Source organism: Rhopalosiphum maidis, chromosome 2, assembly GCF_003676215.2.
Source record: "Rhopalosiphum maidis isolate BTI-1 chromosome 2, ASM367621v3, whole genome shotgun sequence".
Lineage (NCBI taxonomy): Eukaryota > Metazoa > Arthropoda > Insecta > Hemiptera > Aphididae > Rhopalosiphum > Rhopalosiphum maidis.
In genome coordinates, this window is record NC_040878.1 from 25,180,155 (window position 1) to 25,198,494 (window position 18,340).

Below are 18,340 nucleotides of genomic sequence, written 5' to 3' on the forward strand. Positions count from 1 at the left end.
TGGAGCGATAGTGTACCTACATTTTTAATTTAAAATTTCAAAGAAAAACACTGCTATGAATGTTATGATCATTTTTGTGTATAAAAATAGAGTTTCTAACGAGCAGTTAATTAGTTATAAATATTCAAAGCGTAATAGGAGAGCGCAGTGTGGAATAGAGACACTTCACTACTCTTTTCGCATCTATACTAAAAATACTTTTACCTCTAATAGTTTGAAACGTTAATACTTTTTGAGGTACTGTGTGTTTACTATTAAAATAATCACCCTGTATACATAATATAATATGATATTAATTACTTCATTATAAAAATGTTATTAAATATTTTTCACCAATCTTGCATAATGATATTAAGTACTTCACCGTATTGTAATTTGTAAGTGCAATTCGATTAGTTATTATCTCCGTTAGAAATAACCATTGTGGCTGGGTTATAGTTATTGTTCGATTCAATCATTTATTCTCCAATAGCTGACGATAAATATAAGACAGTATAGAAAATAATGTACAATTGTTTAAACTGAAAATTAGGGATATGTTTAATGAAGCTTAAGATGTTTAATCTAGATAATGGTTTTTGGGTACAGAACTTTTCTTCGAGGATTTTGAAATATAATTAATACCAATATGACGGAGATGTGCAATGTTCGATGTTCATGATATATTATACTATTATTATTTGATTAACATGTATTTTATCGTATGATTTGTATTTCGTATGGTCGCATATTATGTTATAAACGAGTATTGAGTAATGAGTTACATTCATCATTCGAAATTAGAGAGATATAGTTTAGAGTTAGGTAGCGTAATAACGTAGGGCGGGGTTGTACTAAAGTTTAATAATGTTTAAATGTAAATTCCAAAATGTAACACAATAAAATATAAATGTATAATTTTAACAATAATAAGAATAATTCTTTAATTAAACATCAAATTAATTTTATGTTAATAATAATGAAAATATAAATGAAAAAAATAATTATCAAAGAACTGTATTTTCATTGAAGCTACTGTGTCCTAAATCCAAATCATGTTAAAATTAAATTATTTTTTTAATTTTCAAAATATAATAAACTATTGGCTTTCTTTTGTTCTAGGTTTAAGATTTAATACATAATCATTTTTTTTTCATTTGCTTTTGTCCAGTGCATTATATAATAAAGTCAATATATTAAACATAATATAGTATACAGATAAGTACATAAAAAATACTTCAATAATGAATAAGAAACGTTAATAAAATTTAGGATTCAGTGGATAATAACAGGAGAATGAAGAACATTACATTAGGATATATGTGACCTAAATAATGGTGATAAAAGTGCAAAAAGGTGGCGTTACTTTGCCTTTATGAAAATAAGTAATTCAATGAGTTTTAGTTCTTTCACTTATGAAATAAAAGTTCTGATCACTATGTAATTACGAAATTCAACAGTTTATTTGTAAAAGCATATTATGTATCGTGTATAATATGTATGCTACAGATTTCATCACATATTACATATACATCCATTTTTACTTTCATTGATATTATAATTTAGTATTACTAAATAATAGTATTTTTTTTTTGTTTTATAGTTTTTATATTATATCTACTAAAAACTATAATAATTGTAAAATTGAATTATTTTCAACTTATATTACAATATTGATTTAGGGCATTTAGGTAATTATTAAAATACAAATTCGTTCATTATTAAATGTTAATTCTTTATTATTTTATGATGCATATACCATACTTATTTTGAATGGTCAATAACACTTCAGATCATTACATCAATAATATGGATAAATATCCAAATTAAAAAAAAAAAAAATGGACAAATGGGTACCCATAGCTCTACTGTATAATAAATTTCGAATGGGTAATGGTAACTGTAATGGATGTGTTTAATATGAATTCAATATCATCATATTCAAAAAATTATTTTTATTGGAGGTGATCTGTCATCCTAAATCACCAAGTATATTCCATGATATGTTTTTTGATATTGCTATTAAAGTAATTTAATTTATTATTTTGGTAATTTGGTTTTTTTTTTCCGAAAGCATTGCACTCATTATACTACTAATTATACATTAATATTGAATTGCTGAAATAGCAAATAAAAAAAAACATATGAAAAAATGTGTACTTATTTATCTCTATATAATATAATTCAATCAAAACATCAATTACATAAAAAGTGAGGGTTACATCAGTTTGCCTATTAATTGATGATATCATATTATATTATTCATTTTTAAGTTAATACCGCCTTGCAGAAAAACAATGTGAATAAATTCAAGGTATAAATAAGTAATAGCTTAATATGTAGATATTTTGAAAATTTCATTTTGTAGCTATATGGGATAAAATAATATAATACCTATGTGAAAGTTTCAAGTCCTTACAAAAAAATAACTAAAATTGTTTAAACATTTCATACAAATTTAAAGTTGAAATGTAAAAAGAAGTTTGTGCTTATGTATTTTTAATATTTCTATTCAGGTATAAGAAAAACGTATGTTGGATCTTTTATTAGAATTAATAAGTATTGACCCAGTGGATATTATTTTATCGACAATAATTTAAAAAAAAACTTGAATTTAAAAGTTATCCATCAAATAACTAAAATAATTTGTAAATTTTATCATGTATAGAAAATGATAATATAACACTATTTGGTGAACATTTCAAATATTTATGATTATTCTCATAAAAAATTAATGTAACATAATTATGATAAGATGTTTTGTTTATTATTTGTGGGTATGCGTAATATCGTATTGCATTTTCAAATCTTAAATATAAAATAGAACATTTTTACGATTTTCTAATTACAAAATAATTTAGCAGATTCTTGTGATTTTGACGCAATTCAGCAATTCATGAAACGTTTATACAAACATGTTGTGACTATGTAGTTGTGGTGTTATTTTAATTGGAAAATAAACAAATTATGAAAAACTTTGTATTTAATTTTTACAGTTTTTGACCAAATGAAAAAAATTGTATTCACAATAAAAGAAAAAAATTTAAAAATCAAAAATGTATTATGCCTATAAATAACTTAAAAATAGTGACAATTTTGTTATGTATATAGAATGCTGAAACGTTTGATGAAAAATTAAAGTATCTGTAGTTAACAAAAATGATTTTCTCTAAAATTGGCTTTAGCTGTTAAAAATCCTGTTTTCCCCGATTATTTTAAAAGAATTGTGAATTTTTGATTTTGAGCTTTTTAAATGTAAACTAAATTTAATTTTCTTTCAGAAACTATTCTTAAAGTATTATTTCAACTATATACTTAACGTGAATGCAGACACACAAAACAAAAAAAGTCATCATCGCAAAATTAATATATTCATTACTCTGCTCTGAATCTGAAAAAGAAAACTGACTTCAGCTACCTGGTAGTAGATTTCGAGTATAATATATTGTCATTAGTAAGGCCACATTTAAGTTTATGTTAAATTGAAATTCAATGAAAAATCGTTGTATACAAAAAACAATTCTAAGGAAATAAGTCTAATGATTCAATCTTTATTTCTGTTCATAGTTTATATTATTCAACTATAGATAATTTATTAATTTGAAAAAAAAACGGAATCAAATGATTTTTGAAAAAATATTTTTATTAGAAATTACGTTCAATATGAACTTAAAATTATTATTATAAAAAATGTTTACCTACCTTCGTAAATTTTTGAATTAAAATATTTTAATATAATATAATATTATATTTATAATTGAATAATATATTTTATTGTATTATTGTAATAAATTAAGAATATGTTTACAACGTTTATATGTTTCATTATATATCAGCATTGAATTTATGATATCTATCTATTGATGACCCATCTACCAATTTCAAACGTGTAGTCTATATATTTTTTTACTTTTATGCATCGTGCATTATTTAGACCTATATTTGGCATACCACTGATTATGACCGTCGAGGGACCATAACTTGAAAATACTTTCTTTCGGTTTATACATTTCGGGTATTATCCAACAAGCAACAGCCGTATTAAGTGTATAAAAATGAACACAATTAATTAATCATTTAAAAAATATTAGACCTAATGACAACTTATAATCTTTAACCACTACCATTCAAGTATTATTATTTATTCAAAATACTATTAATAATAAATATGACTCAGCTTTGAAATCGTTATTTGGTGTACAATATTTTATTTTTATTTTTGTGTACTAAATATATATAATAGAATTACATTTTAAACAAATAATAATAAATTATATTATATTTTTAAAGATATAACGCGGTTTGAAAAAAAAATAATTTGTTTTTTATTTTATTTTAAAATATCCGAGAAAGATATACCAATTGACATAAATTATTTTCTTTTTTAGAAACTGACATTAACTTATATTTATAATTAACTGCAAATTAATTTGAAATATATTTAATAAAAGTGTAAATTCATTTTTAATTTTGGTTGTACAATGATATTTACGTATATACAATATATATATATATGTGTGTGTGTGTGTGTGTGTGTGTGTGTGTGTGTGTGTGTGTGTGTATGTGTGTGTATAAAATATACATATATAGTGCGACCTCTATATAAAGTATAAATTTTCTTATTCTTGAATTCTGAGTAGCTATATTTATCGATTTTAAAATTGAATCTAGCTGGTATCTTCTTTGAAAAGTCGTTTTTCAATTTCCTAGTAGATAGGTAGTTATATCGAGCGCAAAGAAGAACTACCACCAACCTTTGAAGAAATTGAGAAAATAACCAGCTTTGTTTAAATAGAGTTCCATGTATATATATCATTGTCTATACACAATGTACATTTATATTTTTAACAATTAACACTACTATGTTACACAGAATTAAACGAAGGAAAACGAATGCATATTGCTCGGTCTGGCATTTTATAACTATGAACAAGAGAAATATTATGTTACTCAATTGTTTATTCTTTTTTCGTTGATGTTTGATAAATTTTTATTTTATTTTATAAGTGAGGGCAAATTTAAATAAAATATTAATAATCAAAATCAGAATAAATGTACAAAGTAATTGTATACATTTAAAATCTACTTTATTTTATATATAAAATTATTTTTATAAACATTTATTACTACAATGAAGCGTTTATAAATACCTATTATGTTTATAACATAATTACAGTGTAATTATAAATTTGAATTCTGTATGCCAGTACAGACGACAATTTGAAGTATTGTATGTGTAAATATATTATACACCGTTCACCAATTTCGTTTCGAAAAATAACTTTTAAGAATAATTAAATGTGTATTAGATTTATAACAAAAACGTCGCTTTAAATATTTTTGGCGAGTTTAATGTAGCTTGAAATAATTATAATTATATTTTAATCAAATTTATTTACAAGGCATATGTATATACTTACTGAATTTTATAAAGCGATTTTCTTTAATATCAATATTAATCTTTGGAGAGAAAAACATTCCTCCTTAAATTGCATAATTTATTTTAAGTTGTAATTTAAAACTAAAATGTTTATTAAACACGAATTCGTGATTTTAAGATCTAGTTTAATTTATTCATTGTAAACATTTTAAGTTAGATGAAATGAAAATTGCATTTTAAGATAGGTACCTAATATAACTAGGTAATACAATTGTACTAATACAAGTATGGTAAACCATTACTATTGTTTCTAGTTTCTAAACAGATATAATTATTATCAGCTTATATAAACAATAATTAATGAGAGGTCGCCATAAAAAACGTACACTCAATCAACGAAACAAATTTTAGATTCAATGGAATGTATTATTAAATATATTCAAATTGACATTATTACCACAGTATACACGTTTATACTGACTGTACATAATACTTGTATATCGAGTAATATGTCTTACACAAGATTAACTGCGAAGAATAGAATAAATATAATAACGTCTAAACTAGTTATTTCAGTTTTTAATTCTTTTAAATTTCTAAAATGTTTGTAAGTCATTTTTAATCATTACCAGATGACAATGGTATGATATACTCGTAGTTTTAGTACAATATTAGTATCTTTTTTAATAGGTTGGCGATGGGATTTAAAATATAAAAAACTATAATATAGGAATCCTATCTTTAATGTTAAATTTAATAACACTCTTAATTTATATAACTAGTGTTTGTATAAGCATATATTTCATAATATAGGTATATAATTATATAATTATGAGATTTGTCTACGTTAATAAAGAATTTGCAATATTTTTTAATCATTACTGTTCGTTCGAAATGTAAATTAGCTCATATACATGGTTTATACATAAACATAAATTACTTACCAAAAAAGAAACGAAACATTTTTTTTGTAACGAGTTTTGGTTCATGATGTGAATCAAATATATAAACTATTAAACTTTTTTACTAGATAAAAAATAGGTTACTTATATTTTAAATATTTAAAGTATAAGATTAAAAAAATGAATTTAATGCAAAATTAATTGATTTTTAAAACAAATTAAATATAGTAAATGTACTGAAATTCAACTGTCAGTACTTTTTATAATATTATAGAATGAAAAAAAAAAAATGTTATATTTTTTACGTTTTTCAGTAAATTGATTGAAACCAAAAATAATACTTTTATAAAGTTATTATTTTTTTTTCACATTTTGCTACTGGAAATGACATTTGGTTTCGAAAAATGCTATCAATCACAAAATCGTCATACTGATTGCTGTTAGGTAAAAAGAGTTCTGAAAATGTATACTTCATTACTATATAATATAAAATGTGTATAATATATCTACCGCGATGTATACAACTGTAAATAAATGTATGAAATATATAAAAATATAAATAATTTTTTTCACATTTATTTCTACCACGGTTGAAAGTCCCGTAATAATTGTATTGTAAGTAAACACAATATTAATGCAAATCTAAAGGAATTTTCCAATAAGTGAAATGTTTTTCGAATGAAATTTTCCCGGCATGAGTAGACTTGTTGTGTAACCCAATGGTCTGTATCACTGTCTATTATATAGAAAACATTCACAATGGTATATAACGACGACATGTATATACGTGGTGATTCAACTAGCATGTCTACTGCCCCGTTATTCTATAGTAATGTATTTATTTAATTATTTTTATGGTTTATGAAACTTTTAAGTAACTACACCACTTATAAGGGACATATTTTAAATTTTAGTTTTGCTTGTCATTCAGGGTGTGTTTTGTCATTTTGTTCAGACGAGATCCATTATTTTTTACTGTAAACTGTTATAACAGGATAATTATTTTGAAAATTTTAATAAGTAGTTTCTGAGCAATTAAAATGTTTATAACAGAAATATTAGCCGTTAAAATGGTTTTACAAATATATTAAATGTATATTTTATCGGATTTAGTATTTGTTTTACATGAAAACTTTTTAAAAACTATAACATTTTGATAGAATTACGTGTTAAGCACTATAATTTTCAAATCATCATAGCCCTTATATCTTTCAAATAAATCTTTTCATGAATCAGTTTTCGTCATAATAAATACAAAAATAAAAAAAAACTTATAAACTAAGTACATATTAAACCAGCTTTAAATGTATCAAAATGTTCGAAAAAAAAATCATCTGCTTATCAATATTGTTTATTGTAGTGATTTTAATTCAAATAAAAAGAAATCTATATCACTACGATACACTCTTGAATAACTTGAGTAAATAATCTAAGAAATTGGAATTACTGTTTTTAATTATTATTTTTAAAAACTAGAACAAATGCATAATTTAATTTAAAAAAATGGCTAAATCACATGAATCATCCTGTATACATGATATAATATCAGCCATGCATATAACATATATTATATTTAATACATGTTACAACGCGGAAACTAATCAAATCAACCCAACATTGGTCACAGGTTTAACCGTCACAACAGAATATTATCACATTATTTAAATCGATACAACTGTTGTAGGCTGTGTACACGAACTACATATTTGCCAATAATATTATGTATATATAATATAGTTTATATAGAAGATATACGAGTAACATATATATGTGTACGTAAATCTACGTTCGATGCATACAAAGCACGCGAGTGAATATCACATAGCCGCATAGGACGTTATATCTTTATATTTGTTTAATAAATTGAGCATCCCTATCCATTTTTTTCAACGGAGAACTATGCTTTATGATTAAATAATTAAGAACGTGAATTTTTTTTTCAAACTTTGAATCATTTTCTTATAAATTTTAGTTTTTGTAGAATTAAAAATAATAGTTCATGATAATGGTTGATTGAAAATGTAATATAAACGGGGCTTTAATTATATGAAAATATTAGTAACCAATATTAATCTATTAACCTTTTTAAAATGTATTAGAACTACAGTTTGAGTATAAATAACAATAAACTAGATATTTAATTTGTTTGATTTTTATATGTAAAATCATTATTAAGAGTTTAGTAAACAATATTTAATAACTCATATATCAACTACTTATAAGACATTTTTTTTGGATGTATCAATATATTCAAAAAATTGACAATCTTAATTATTTAATTGGGGAGTATTAGAGGGCTAGTCCTTAAAATTAAAACCATTATTTATATTTATATGTACATATTTAATGTTATTAATTTACTTATTAATTTGTGAAAGAAAATTAACTTAGCTCAATTAATCCCTACCAATGCTATGGTGGCATTCTTTAAATAATATAACGGTCATTAAATATACTTAAAGGTTTCAAAAATTTTAATTTAATTATTAGATGATAAATGAAAGGGTGAGGGTAATTCATATGGTTTATGAATCATTTTGTCTATAATAATATTTTATGTAAAATATATTAATATATAAAGAGAAAGAGGCGATTGACATAACATAACTAGTATTATATCAACAAATCTCCCGGTCTATTGTTTGCGTACTTTAATTGCAGTAATATATATATGCCTTGCACACACACAAACACACACATACACACCGTTTATATTTATAGTATATAATATTTATTATCAATAATTGAAAATAGCCACAAAAAATCAGTTTATTGTGTTGTTATTTCATCATAACAGTGTACATTTACAGATAGTTTACACAACAGAAATAATACCGCGGGTTATATTTTATACCATAACTTTGAAGAGGTATCTCGAAATCCCGTGTTTGTGCCGATTCCGCTGGGTTAGTGATTAAGTATTAACGATTTTCATGGAAAATTTGTCGCTTTCAAATTAGACTATTATATATCTAGGTGGCGTGGCAACATCAGTAATACCACAACTGAATAGTACTCCTCCCTCACATCAGATTAGATATATATATATATATATATATATATATATATATATATATATATACTCTTTCCACAAAAAAATAGAGTAATACTCAATAATTGCACATTTTAGCGTAAACATAAAATAATCGTGTACTCACAAAATAAATTCCTATCAACAACACGATGCTGGTCAGTATACCGCATCCTGCACACACCAACACTACCATATGAAAAACCACTGTAGCTGAAACATAATAATGAAAATAATTTATTATTTTATGTTTACATGGAAGTCATTAGCAAGTAAAAACACAACACCTATACAGATATGAATGCTTTTAATTCAGGCGGGGTGTATATACATTATAATATGTGAGCTGTTGCGTAGCTAATCATCCGAGTAGTACCTACGTATATAGTAACTGTATATGCACATTTTAGGTCCATAGTGGTATGTAGACAGGTAGGGGGGTACGTGGAAATGCATGTAAATATTATACATGAAATAAATTATTTCATAATATTTTTTAAAAGAGTGGCGAAAATTTTTCGGATGGGGTTTCCACAATATTTTACCAAGCTAGTAAATGTTTCGTTCACGAATATACATATATTGTGTATATTTTTCCTTTAAAATATCAATTATTATTCCTTACTAAAATATATGGTTTGTAAGTGTGATGATATAATATATTGAATTATCAAAAAGTAATATCTTTACTCGCGTCAATGGGAAACCGCTTAGCAATACTGTAATTCTAGAAAATGATCATTTATTATTTAAGTAGATATCTAAGCAAATTACTTTTGAGTGTTCTGAGAACTATTCCAGATAGCGACTAGGAAGATAAATGTTATATATATTCTAGCGACGAGTTGCTATAGCTAAGTTTAATTTAATATGGAATTAAACGAGTTGAATTTGAAAAAGTTCATTTAATTTGTAGTTTTAAGTCTTTATGAAGATTTTTATTAGTGAATTACTGTGGTGGTTGGTGACAATTAAGTGAAGCAGACAGATAGACTGCAATGCCCGGAGAGTTTTGATATGAAAGGTTTTGTCATATCTCAGAATTGAGTTTCGTATGTTCAAACAGGTCAAATTATTGATTTATATATTGTTAGTTTATTTGATAAGGAAAGTTTCAATTTTGATATTAGTCTTAGCCTCTCAGGGAATACACGTGTAGAAACGGTAAGACAAATTTTACCATAAACTGAAGAAATAATTTCTACAAGATGGCATAAAAATGTTATCTTTTTTAATTTTCTGGTTCTAATATAGGTATACTATTCGTTTATATTCTTAATCATTCATACTAGTATATTGTATTATAAATAATGATAATATAATTATAAAACAATAAAATAATGTATTTATCTTTAAATTAATTTCAATCTAAAGGTTTGTTAATATATTATTAAAATATTTAATCAAAACATATGAGTTATAAACTTAAAGTATGAATTTGTATTATTTTTGTGGTTGTATATTCATTTAACACTTTAAAATGTATATTTATGTTATATTCAATAACAGAGAAATAATTAAAATAATTAGTACATGATTTTTGTTTTACAGAAACTAACAAATATTAATAAATATATACTATTCAAAACTTCCATTTTAAAACAGTATAATATAAAACCTATAATATGAACGATAAAATGGAACTAATGGACAACCTCATTCCATTCTTAGTGCCAACATGATTGCACAAACTAATTTATAATAAATATAAACACTTGACACAAAGCTAATGGCCCTTAAAGCCGAAGCTACGTGTTTGATAAAAAAAGAAAAGAAAAGAAAAAAGTATACTCAATAGTGAAGAAATATAAATGTGTTATAAGCTTTTGTCTATTTTTTTTTATTTCAAGTTTAAACTAAACGAACTATAACCACACTTGACGAGTAAAATCTAATTCTGAAATAAAACTATAAATATTTTTTTTTATTGCAATAAAAATGTTACTTTAATACTCTCCTATCAAACAAAAATATTTTTTATTTTTTAATTACTATATATATATATATATATATATAAATGGACTGTTAATTTTTGAAATTAAAGTTAAATAAGCACAACTAATAATTCTGATATTAAACCTAACTTTAGTGAGATTTGAATTATAAACACAGGGTAAAAATAGTTTTAATAAAATATATGTGTACTATAAATATAAATATTGCTTACTTTCAGAAATTTTTTCCGGTTCTAGGAAACTTTTGCTCTGTGGAGCGGTTCCATTCCCAGTCCAATATGGTCTTTCAAGATGTATAAATGATCCTAATATGCTAGTGTTTAAACTAAAATAAGCCTGAAACACAAAACAAAAATTTTAGTGGCATAATAGTTTTTATTTTACGTCGTAGCATTATATTTAGTATAATTAACATAAATTCTAACATAATTACTATTAGTTTTCATTGAATAATATAAATATACATATATATATATTCTTCAGTACAATATTATTCAATGAACCGTGATTTTTAATAATATTTTATCATGATAAAATATTGAATAATTAATAACATTTACAGATTCATATTTTAAAATATTTATAAATATAATTCCTGCGCAATATGGATTATTAATTAACAATTAAAAATGTATTGCATAGAAAAAGTATCGTTAAATCGTTTAACCACGGATTATCTTATTATTCAATTTTGTTTAATAATCTACGGCTTAATAATACAATATGCTACATAAACTACCTCGCTGTCTACAAATATTGTTTTTAGCGCTGCAATAATTCCACAAACAACCAATTTGATACACGATTACGAACAGGCAGCTTATACTGTATACATTATGCTTTAATTAAAAAACTTTTCATTCTATTGCCAACATATGATATATATGTTAACTATATGGTTTTGTTATGTGTATATTATTGAGGTTTTAGATCGGTATGATCATTGTCGGATACTTTGGGTGTACTGACTTGGAAGTAAAACTGCCAATGTACGAAAGAAATACCAAATGTAAAGTGAAATATAGTATTGGTATTTTGGTAAGCCAGCGGTAAAGGGACTTTAAATTTGAAACAACAATAAATCATTTCATTCGTAAAGCCATTTTGAGCAGATCCAGGTTTGTTCTAAAATTATTAAGTTTTGTTAATACGAGTGCATGCTAACGTTTATTTTTGTTTTGAGGGGTTACATTGAATGATACATATTGCTAAATTCAAAATATTACCTCACTAAAGTACAATCAGATGATAAGTTTGATTTCTTATCTAAGATGGTAAAAAACTTTTTGAGCTTTTTTACAGCGCTGAAAAGCTTTTACAGAAAAACCACACATCATTGTAAGCTCAGTGATCCTATTTCGATTCACTAAATCGAAAATTTACGAGTCTTTTCGAGAGAAGTGTAAGTACGACCAACGTACGTTATTAGTTTAGTTATTATGCGGAGGAAATCATAAACTTAAATTAGAAAAATATATCAAATCCAAAACAAAATAGTAAAAAATAAACAAAAAAGAAATAAAATGGTGAATCAAAATGACGGTATATATGTGACGTTAAATTCTTCATATAATATAGTGCATACTATATTATAATATAACTGATTAAAAAAATATTATTAGAAGAACAACTACATGATCCCAAAATAATTTTTCCTACTTAGCACTAACCCATAAAATAGATTTTCAAATTATTTATTTCTAGTATAAAGTAATAATGGTTACTGTAAAATGAGAGCTTTGCCTAATATTGTAAACATAATTTAAAAAAATGTTATATTAAGGATCTCTACTAAAAAATATACTAAATCCTAATTATTTAATATCTTTCATTAACTATAACTTATAACTTATATTATATTAGACTTGTTAATCTACAAACTGTTAAAAAATTATTATATTGTACATAGGCATTATATTTTATAATTGTGTACTTACTACATAAATATATTATTTTTTCGCAATTCTTTTATTATGTTCTGTTTTATCATTATATTAGATATTTTTATATGAGTTGCTTATAAATTGCATTGCAAGAAGTTACGGTTTAGTGTGTATATACATGAACATTGAACATTGTTAAATAAAAAGTATCTACGTGCTTACTGCTTCTTAGCTGTAACAGTTCAAAGATAAATTCAACTACAGACAAAATTTTACACGTATCAATCAAATTAACAAACGGTAAACGTATTCTAAATAATTATGTCTAAATATGTGTACAAAATAGTTGGATATTTATGGAGACATATCAAAGTTATTTATTTGTTACCAACAACTTACATTCTATTAAAATACACTTTTTTGTGAATTTATATCCAAATAAAAACGAAAACATCAACATTATAGTACCACAATATAAATTAAAAAAATGCTTACAGCTTTAGACGAATTTAACAAAATTACTTAGTAGAATATTATCAAATAGCAACGTAAGTGAAAATTGCGAATACTCGCTTACAAACACAATACTTTATCTAAATATTTTAATGATGTGATCTATAGAAAAAAAAATAACACTTGACATTTTTGAAAAATACCCATTAGCAATAATTTTAATTGTGTAATCTGTTTATATGAATAATTTGTATAGTCTAATATTATGTGTGTAGTTGTTAGCTAGTATTTAAAAACCTGTAATTAATAAATGGATTAAAAAAAAAAAGATTTATTATGTTATATAAACAGTCAACTTAATTCAATTTATTAAAATGTAATCATTGCATGTTATGCTTTTTTATATAGTTTTAAGTGTTTACATAGTCTTTCATCGGTAGTGTATTTCACTCCAGGAATTTAAGTAGAAAACTAAAATAATATATATAATATTTTTTTTATTGCTGCAACAGAATTTATTTATGTTTTGTCAGAAGCTTATTTATCTTATTATTTTCATGTACATTTTTCATTTGCAATAATTGAAAATAAAATAATTTCCGTTCTTTTTTTTAACATAAATTATCTGAAAAAAAAAATAAATAAAATAGTATACACTTCATATTAAAACAGATAAAGTTTTCTTATTTTTATTTTTACAAATAATAAAAATAAAAAACCATAATCGATTAAATGCGAAAACATATTATTTAAAAACCATTTTAATATCACCAATAATTGAAGTATTTACATACAAAGGGCTTTAACAAAAAAAATATTGAAACAATTTAAAATTTTAAACATACAATATTTTTCTTTTATTCCCACTTCCAAAGTTACTTTGTTATTTTTATTGTTAAAACGCAAACCAAACAATTAAAATAATCAACGCTATTTATTTACTAAATCAATTTAAAAGAATTTTATAATAAAACCGATATTTTTTTGATAAAACAATAAACATTAAACATTAAATTAAAGAAAAGTGTGAATAAACTTTAATTGTTATACTCGTATATTATTTAATTAGGAAAAACAAAAGAATATTAATAATTATAGAAATTATAGTAGAAAATCACTTTGTATTTTTTTTTATAAAAAAAATTAAACATGTAAATTACTATTTGTGTATAAAATCTAATAAGTAAATATTTAAATTATCTTAAACAATGAATGATCAATCGATGAACTACCAAATACCACTTTAGACAGTATACGTCTATATTTTCATATTAATGTATGTGTTGAAAATTAATTCACCCACTTCATTAAAATAGAACCCATGGTGGTTATCATCCTTAGTGCATATACATTATATACTTACAATATTTATGGTTTTATTTTATTTATAATAATTTATCCAACTATATTTTTCTACCCAGGCATCAATTTATATATTTTTTTAATTATTTGTACGATTATTGGTACACCAAAAATATTAAAATCTCATTTTTTAATTTGATACGCCTCTGTGAGTAAATCTAATATAATAATATGTAATATATATCTAATACTTTTATAGAATATGTAACATGGCTGACGGCCATAGTTTTAAAATATCAGGGCCAGAACACTTCAATAATAATAATAACACTCCTTACTATTTATTATTATTAACATTACAGCTAGGATTTTTTTACTAAATAAATTGTTAAGAAAGTGTATGGATATAATTGTTAAAAAAAAGGGAAATACAAAAAAGTATCCATTTTATTTAAGTTTAAGAAAAACACAAAAAAATAAAATTATTTATTGAGATTAAAATTTACTATCATTATTTAGTTTAATAATTTTAATTTCAATTTTAATCTTAACTTGATAATCTGATGAGCGTTAATATAATTTTATGCTTACATTTGAAATGATTTTTCTTTTTTGATTAGGATATTGTAGACCAAAACGCACAAATGCATATATGTGCAAATACTTATGAGAATTGACAATTTCAATATAATATAAAAATCGATTTTTCGAACGATTAGTAAGTAGAATATCTAAAGTTTAACCACTTATAAGTTGTAACATATACCTAATTAACTAATCGTTTTATATTTTACTTTTTTTTACTTATCTATTTAAGTTGTAAGAAAATGCAGTTTTCAAATTGTCTGGAAATTAGCTCTTCATATACATCAATTGCTCTCGCTGATTTTCTGGGTCGATATAGATCGTTTGCGTTTGGACTTTTTTTAGAGTTCGTAGATCTATTACGCTAAATATCAGCCTTATGATATATTTTATTCTCTTTAAAAGTACATCACATTATTTTTATTAGAATACAGTGAATATGAACATCAATAATACATTTATAATAAATTATACAATTGAATTTTTTTAATCAATTACTATTATATTATTTTCTATCACAGTAAATTATAGAAAAATTGAGGAACGTTATTGGCATATTGACTTTAAAATATAAATTTTGTTTTACGGTGTATTTGATCCATGCTTATAATAAAATAATTTTACATTGGAATGGAATACAACATTTAAAATGTATATTGTCAATAAAATCATTTAAAAAAGCTACAATACAACAATAATATCTTTTTTTTTTTTGATGTTGTATAACTCCAAATAACGTAAAAAACCCGTTGATTATTTTCTTTTAGATAATATAGGTATTTTATTGTTTAAACAATTATGCTGTATAATACGCATAAACAATACAGGTATACATTTTGTGCACGCAACACGTTTTCCCAACGTTTGCGTTGATGGTCGCAAGGTAATTTAAGATATATTAATTTAATTATTATTTTTAATTCAGTGAGTCACGAGTGAAATAAATTATAAATTGTTATAAGTTTAATACGAATCGAGAATAATACACACCAATTAAATATGTGTGGTGTATAGCATATCTATACATCTCAGACGGTGAGTTCAAATTATTTTGTTATACTGAATCTTATTTGAAGAAAAGTACTAAAAGTGTTCTGAGAAACCCATGAAAAGTTTTGAAAAATTATTGATCATTAGGAGTCTAGTTTTTGGTATAATTGGATGTGGAATAATTTTTTTTTTATCACTTTTACATGTAATGTATATCAATAAAGTACATTTTATTGTTACCGTCGTAAAAATACAAAACGAACAAAAAAATAATAATAACATGCGACACATAATATAAAAATATTTAAAATCGACTGAATATTTTTAGTTACAATAATTGTAATAAAACATACCTATTGAAAATATGTGAATAATAGTGTATATTAAATGATATGCGACTCATGTGAGAAAAGCAATCAAAACGGCGATTGATGTATTAAATAATAGCACACGAATAATTAACAAATGACAACATTGAAACATTGAAATTTTCGCTCATAAAACTTAATTATATCACAAAGTATTTAAAAAATCATTAAAATTGTAACGCTTTGTCTAAATAATAAATAATTATTTGGTAAAAAAATCAAAAATGTTTGTTATTGTCTTGTTAAAAAATGTGTTCATATGTGTGGGATAAATACGAGTGTTGTTAATCAATACATTAACAATATACGCAGTTTGTATTATTTATTTGTTCCACTACGTTTATAAATCTTTCGTTTTAGAAAATAACAATGCTTCGAACGGTATTTCTTCGGTAATATTTTATGTATATACATTTATTTTTTTACTGGTGTAATAATATAAGGTCTAATAAGTGGAGAAGAAAGCTATTTTTATTTTAAAAATAATGAAAATGCAATATCGGAATTAATATAAATCAAGTATTTCGTAAAATACGTTTAAACACAATATACAATCAATATTATCCATATAGAAATGATTGTTGTTAAAAGGTAATGTTGTAAAATTATTTTAACCAACAATACATAATATTATGTGTTAGTAGATATTATCTGATCTATGAGTTATAGTTATAGACTCCTAAAAATGTACAGAATATTATTTGAGTTTTCACTTAGTGTTATTAAATTTTAATAATTCATTTTAAAATAGTCACAGGACAATACATTTTCATTTAAATGTACTCATTTTTGATTAGGACTTTATAATTTCTAATTATTAATAAGCCTCAATCCGAAGATGAAATAAAATAACTATTTATGTTCATTTTGACTATACAAATCAGAAAATCTATTATTTGTAACAAATAATAATTTTCCTGTTTTTTTATGCTTTTTGTCGAAAATTAAAATCTATTATATTTTTATTTAGGTAATTTAATACAAATTATGTGTCCGAAAAAAATATTTAAAATACGCTGTTTCATTATATTGGCGTAGAAGCACATTTTAGATTATAAGCCGGGGAAATTAATTTAATAATGATATTATATATTTTTTTCATTTAGTTAATATTATTTTGTATCATTTAACTGATCTGTTAGGAAAAAAATCCTATATTGAAAATTAAACACTGACAATTGTGCTTTGTGTGGATAATTTTCTAGTTTATCAGTTAATTTTTAGAAAATTGTAAAAAAATATCGAAATGGCATTGATTTTATTATTATGCTTCAAATCGTATACAAGTTACAGTTCATTAGTCCACTTTTTTATTTGATGAATCAATCAACGAATTTATTTGTACCGATTTAAATTCTGATGGATTATTAGGGTTCGATAATGTTTTAATCATCATTAGATATACATATATTGTTTGATATAAAAACGCTTTTATAATTATGTGTTTATTATATATACATACCATTCATGTTTATTATATACACTGATACCCAACCGATAGGCTATAGCGAG

The 18,340-nt window shown here is 23.6% G+C and overlaps 1 protein-coding gene across 1 annotated transcript in view; it reads right to left on the reverse strand.

The window, feature by feature from the left end:
• The window catches only part of LOC113552990, a 122,499-nt gene that overhangs the window by 38,187 nt on the left and 65,972 nt on the right, over positions 1-18,340 (reverse strand). Inside the window, exons 3-4 of the mRNA XM_026956078.1 lie at positions 11,460-11,583; positions 9,420-9,505 (exon numbers count right to left, since the gene is read on the reverse strand). Coding sequence (XP_026811879.1) covers positions 9,420-9,505; positions 11,460-11,583 — 210 coding nt within the window. The remainder of the gene's footprint in view (positions 1-9,419; positions 9,506-11,459; positions 11,584-18,340) is intronic.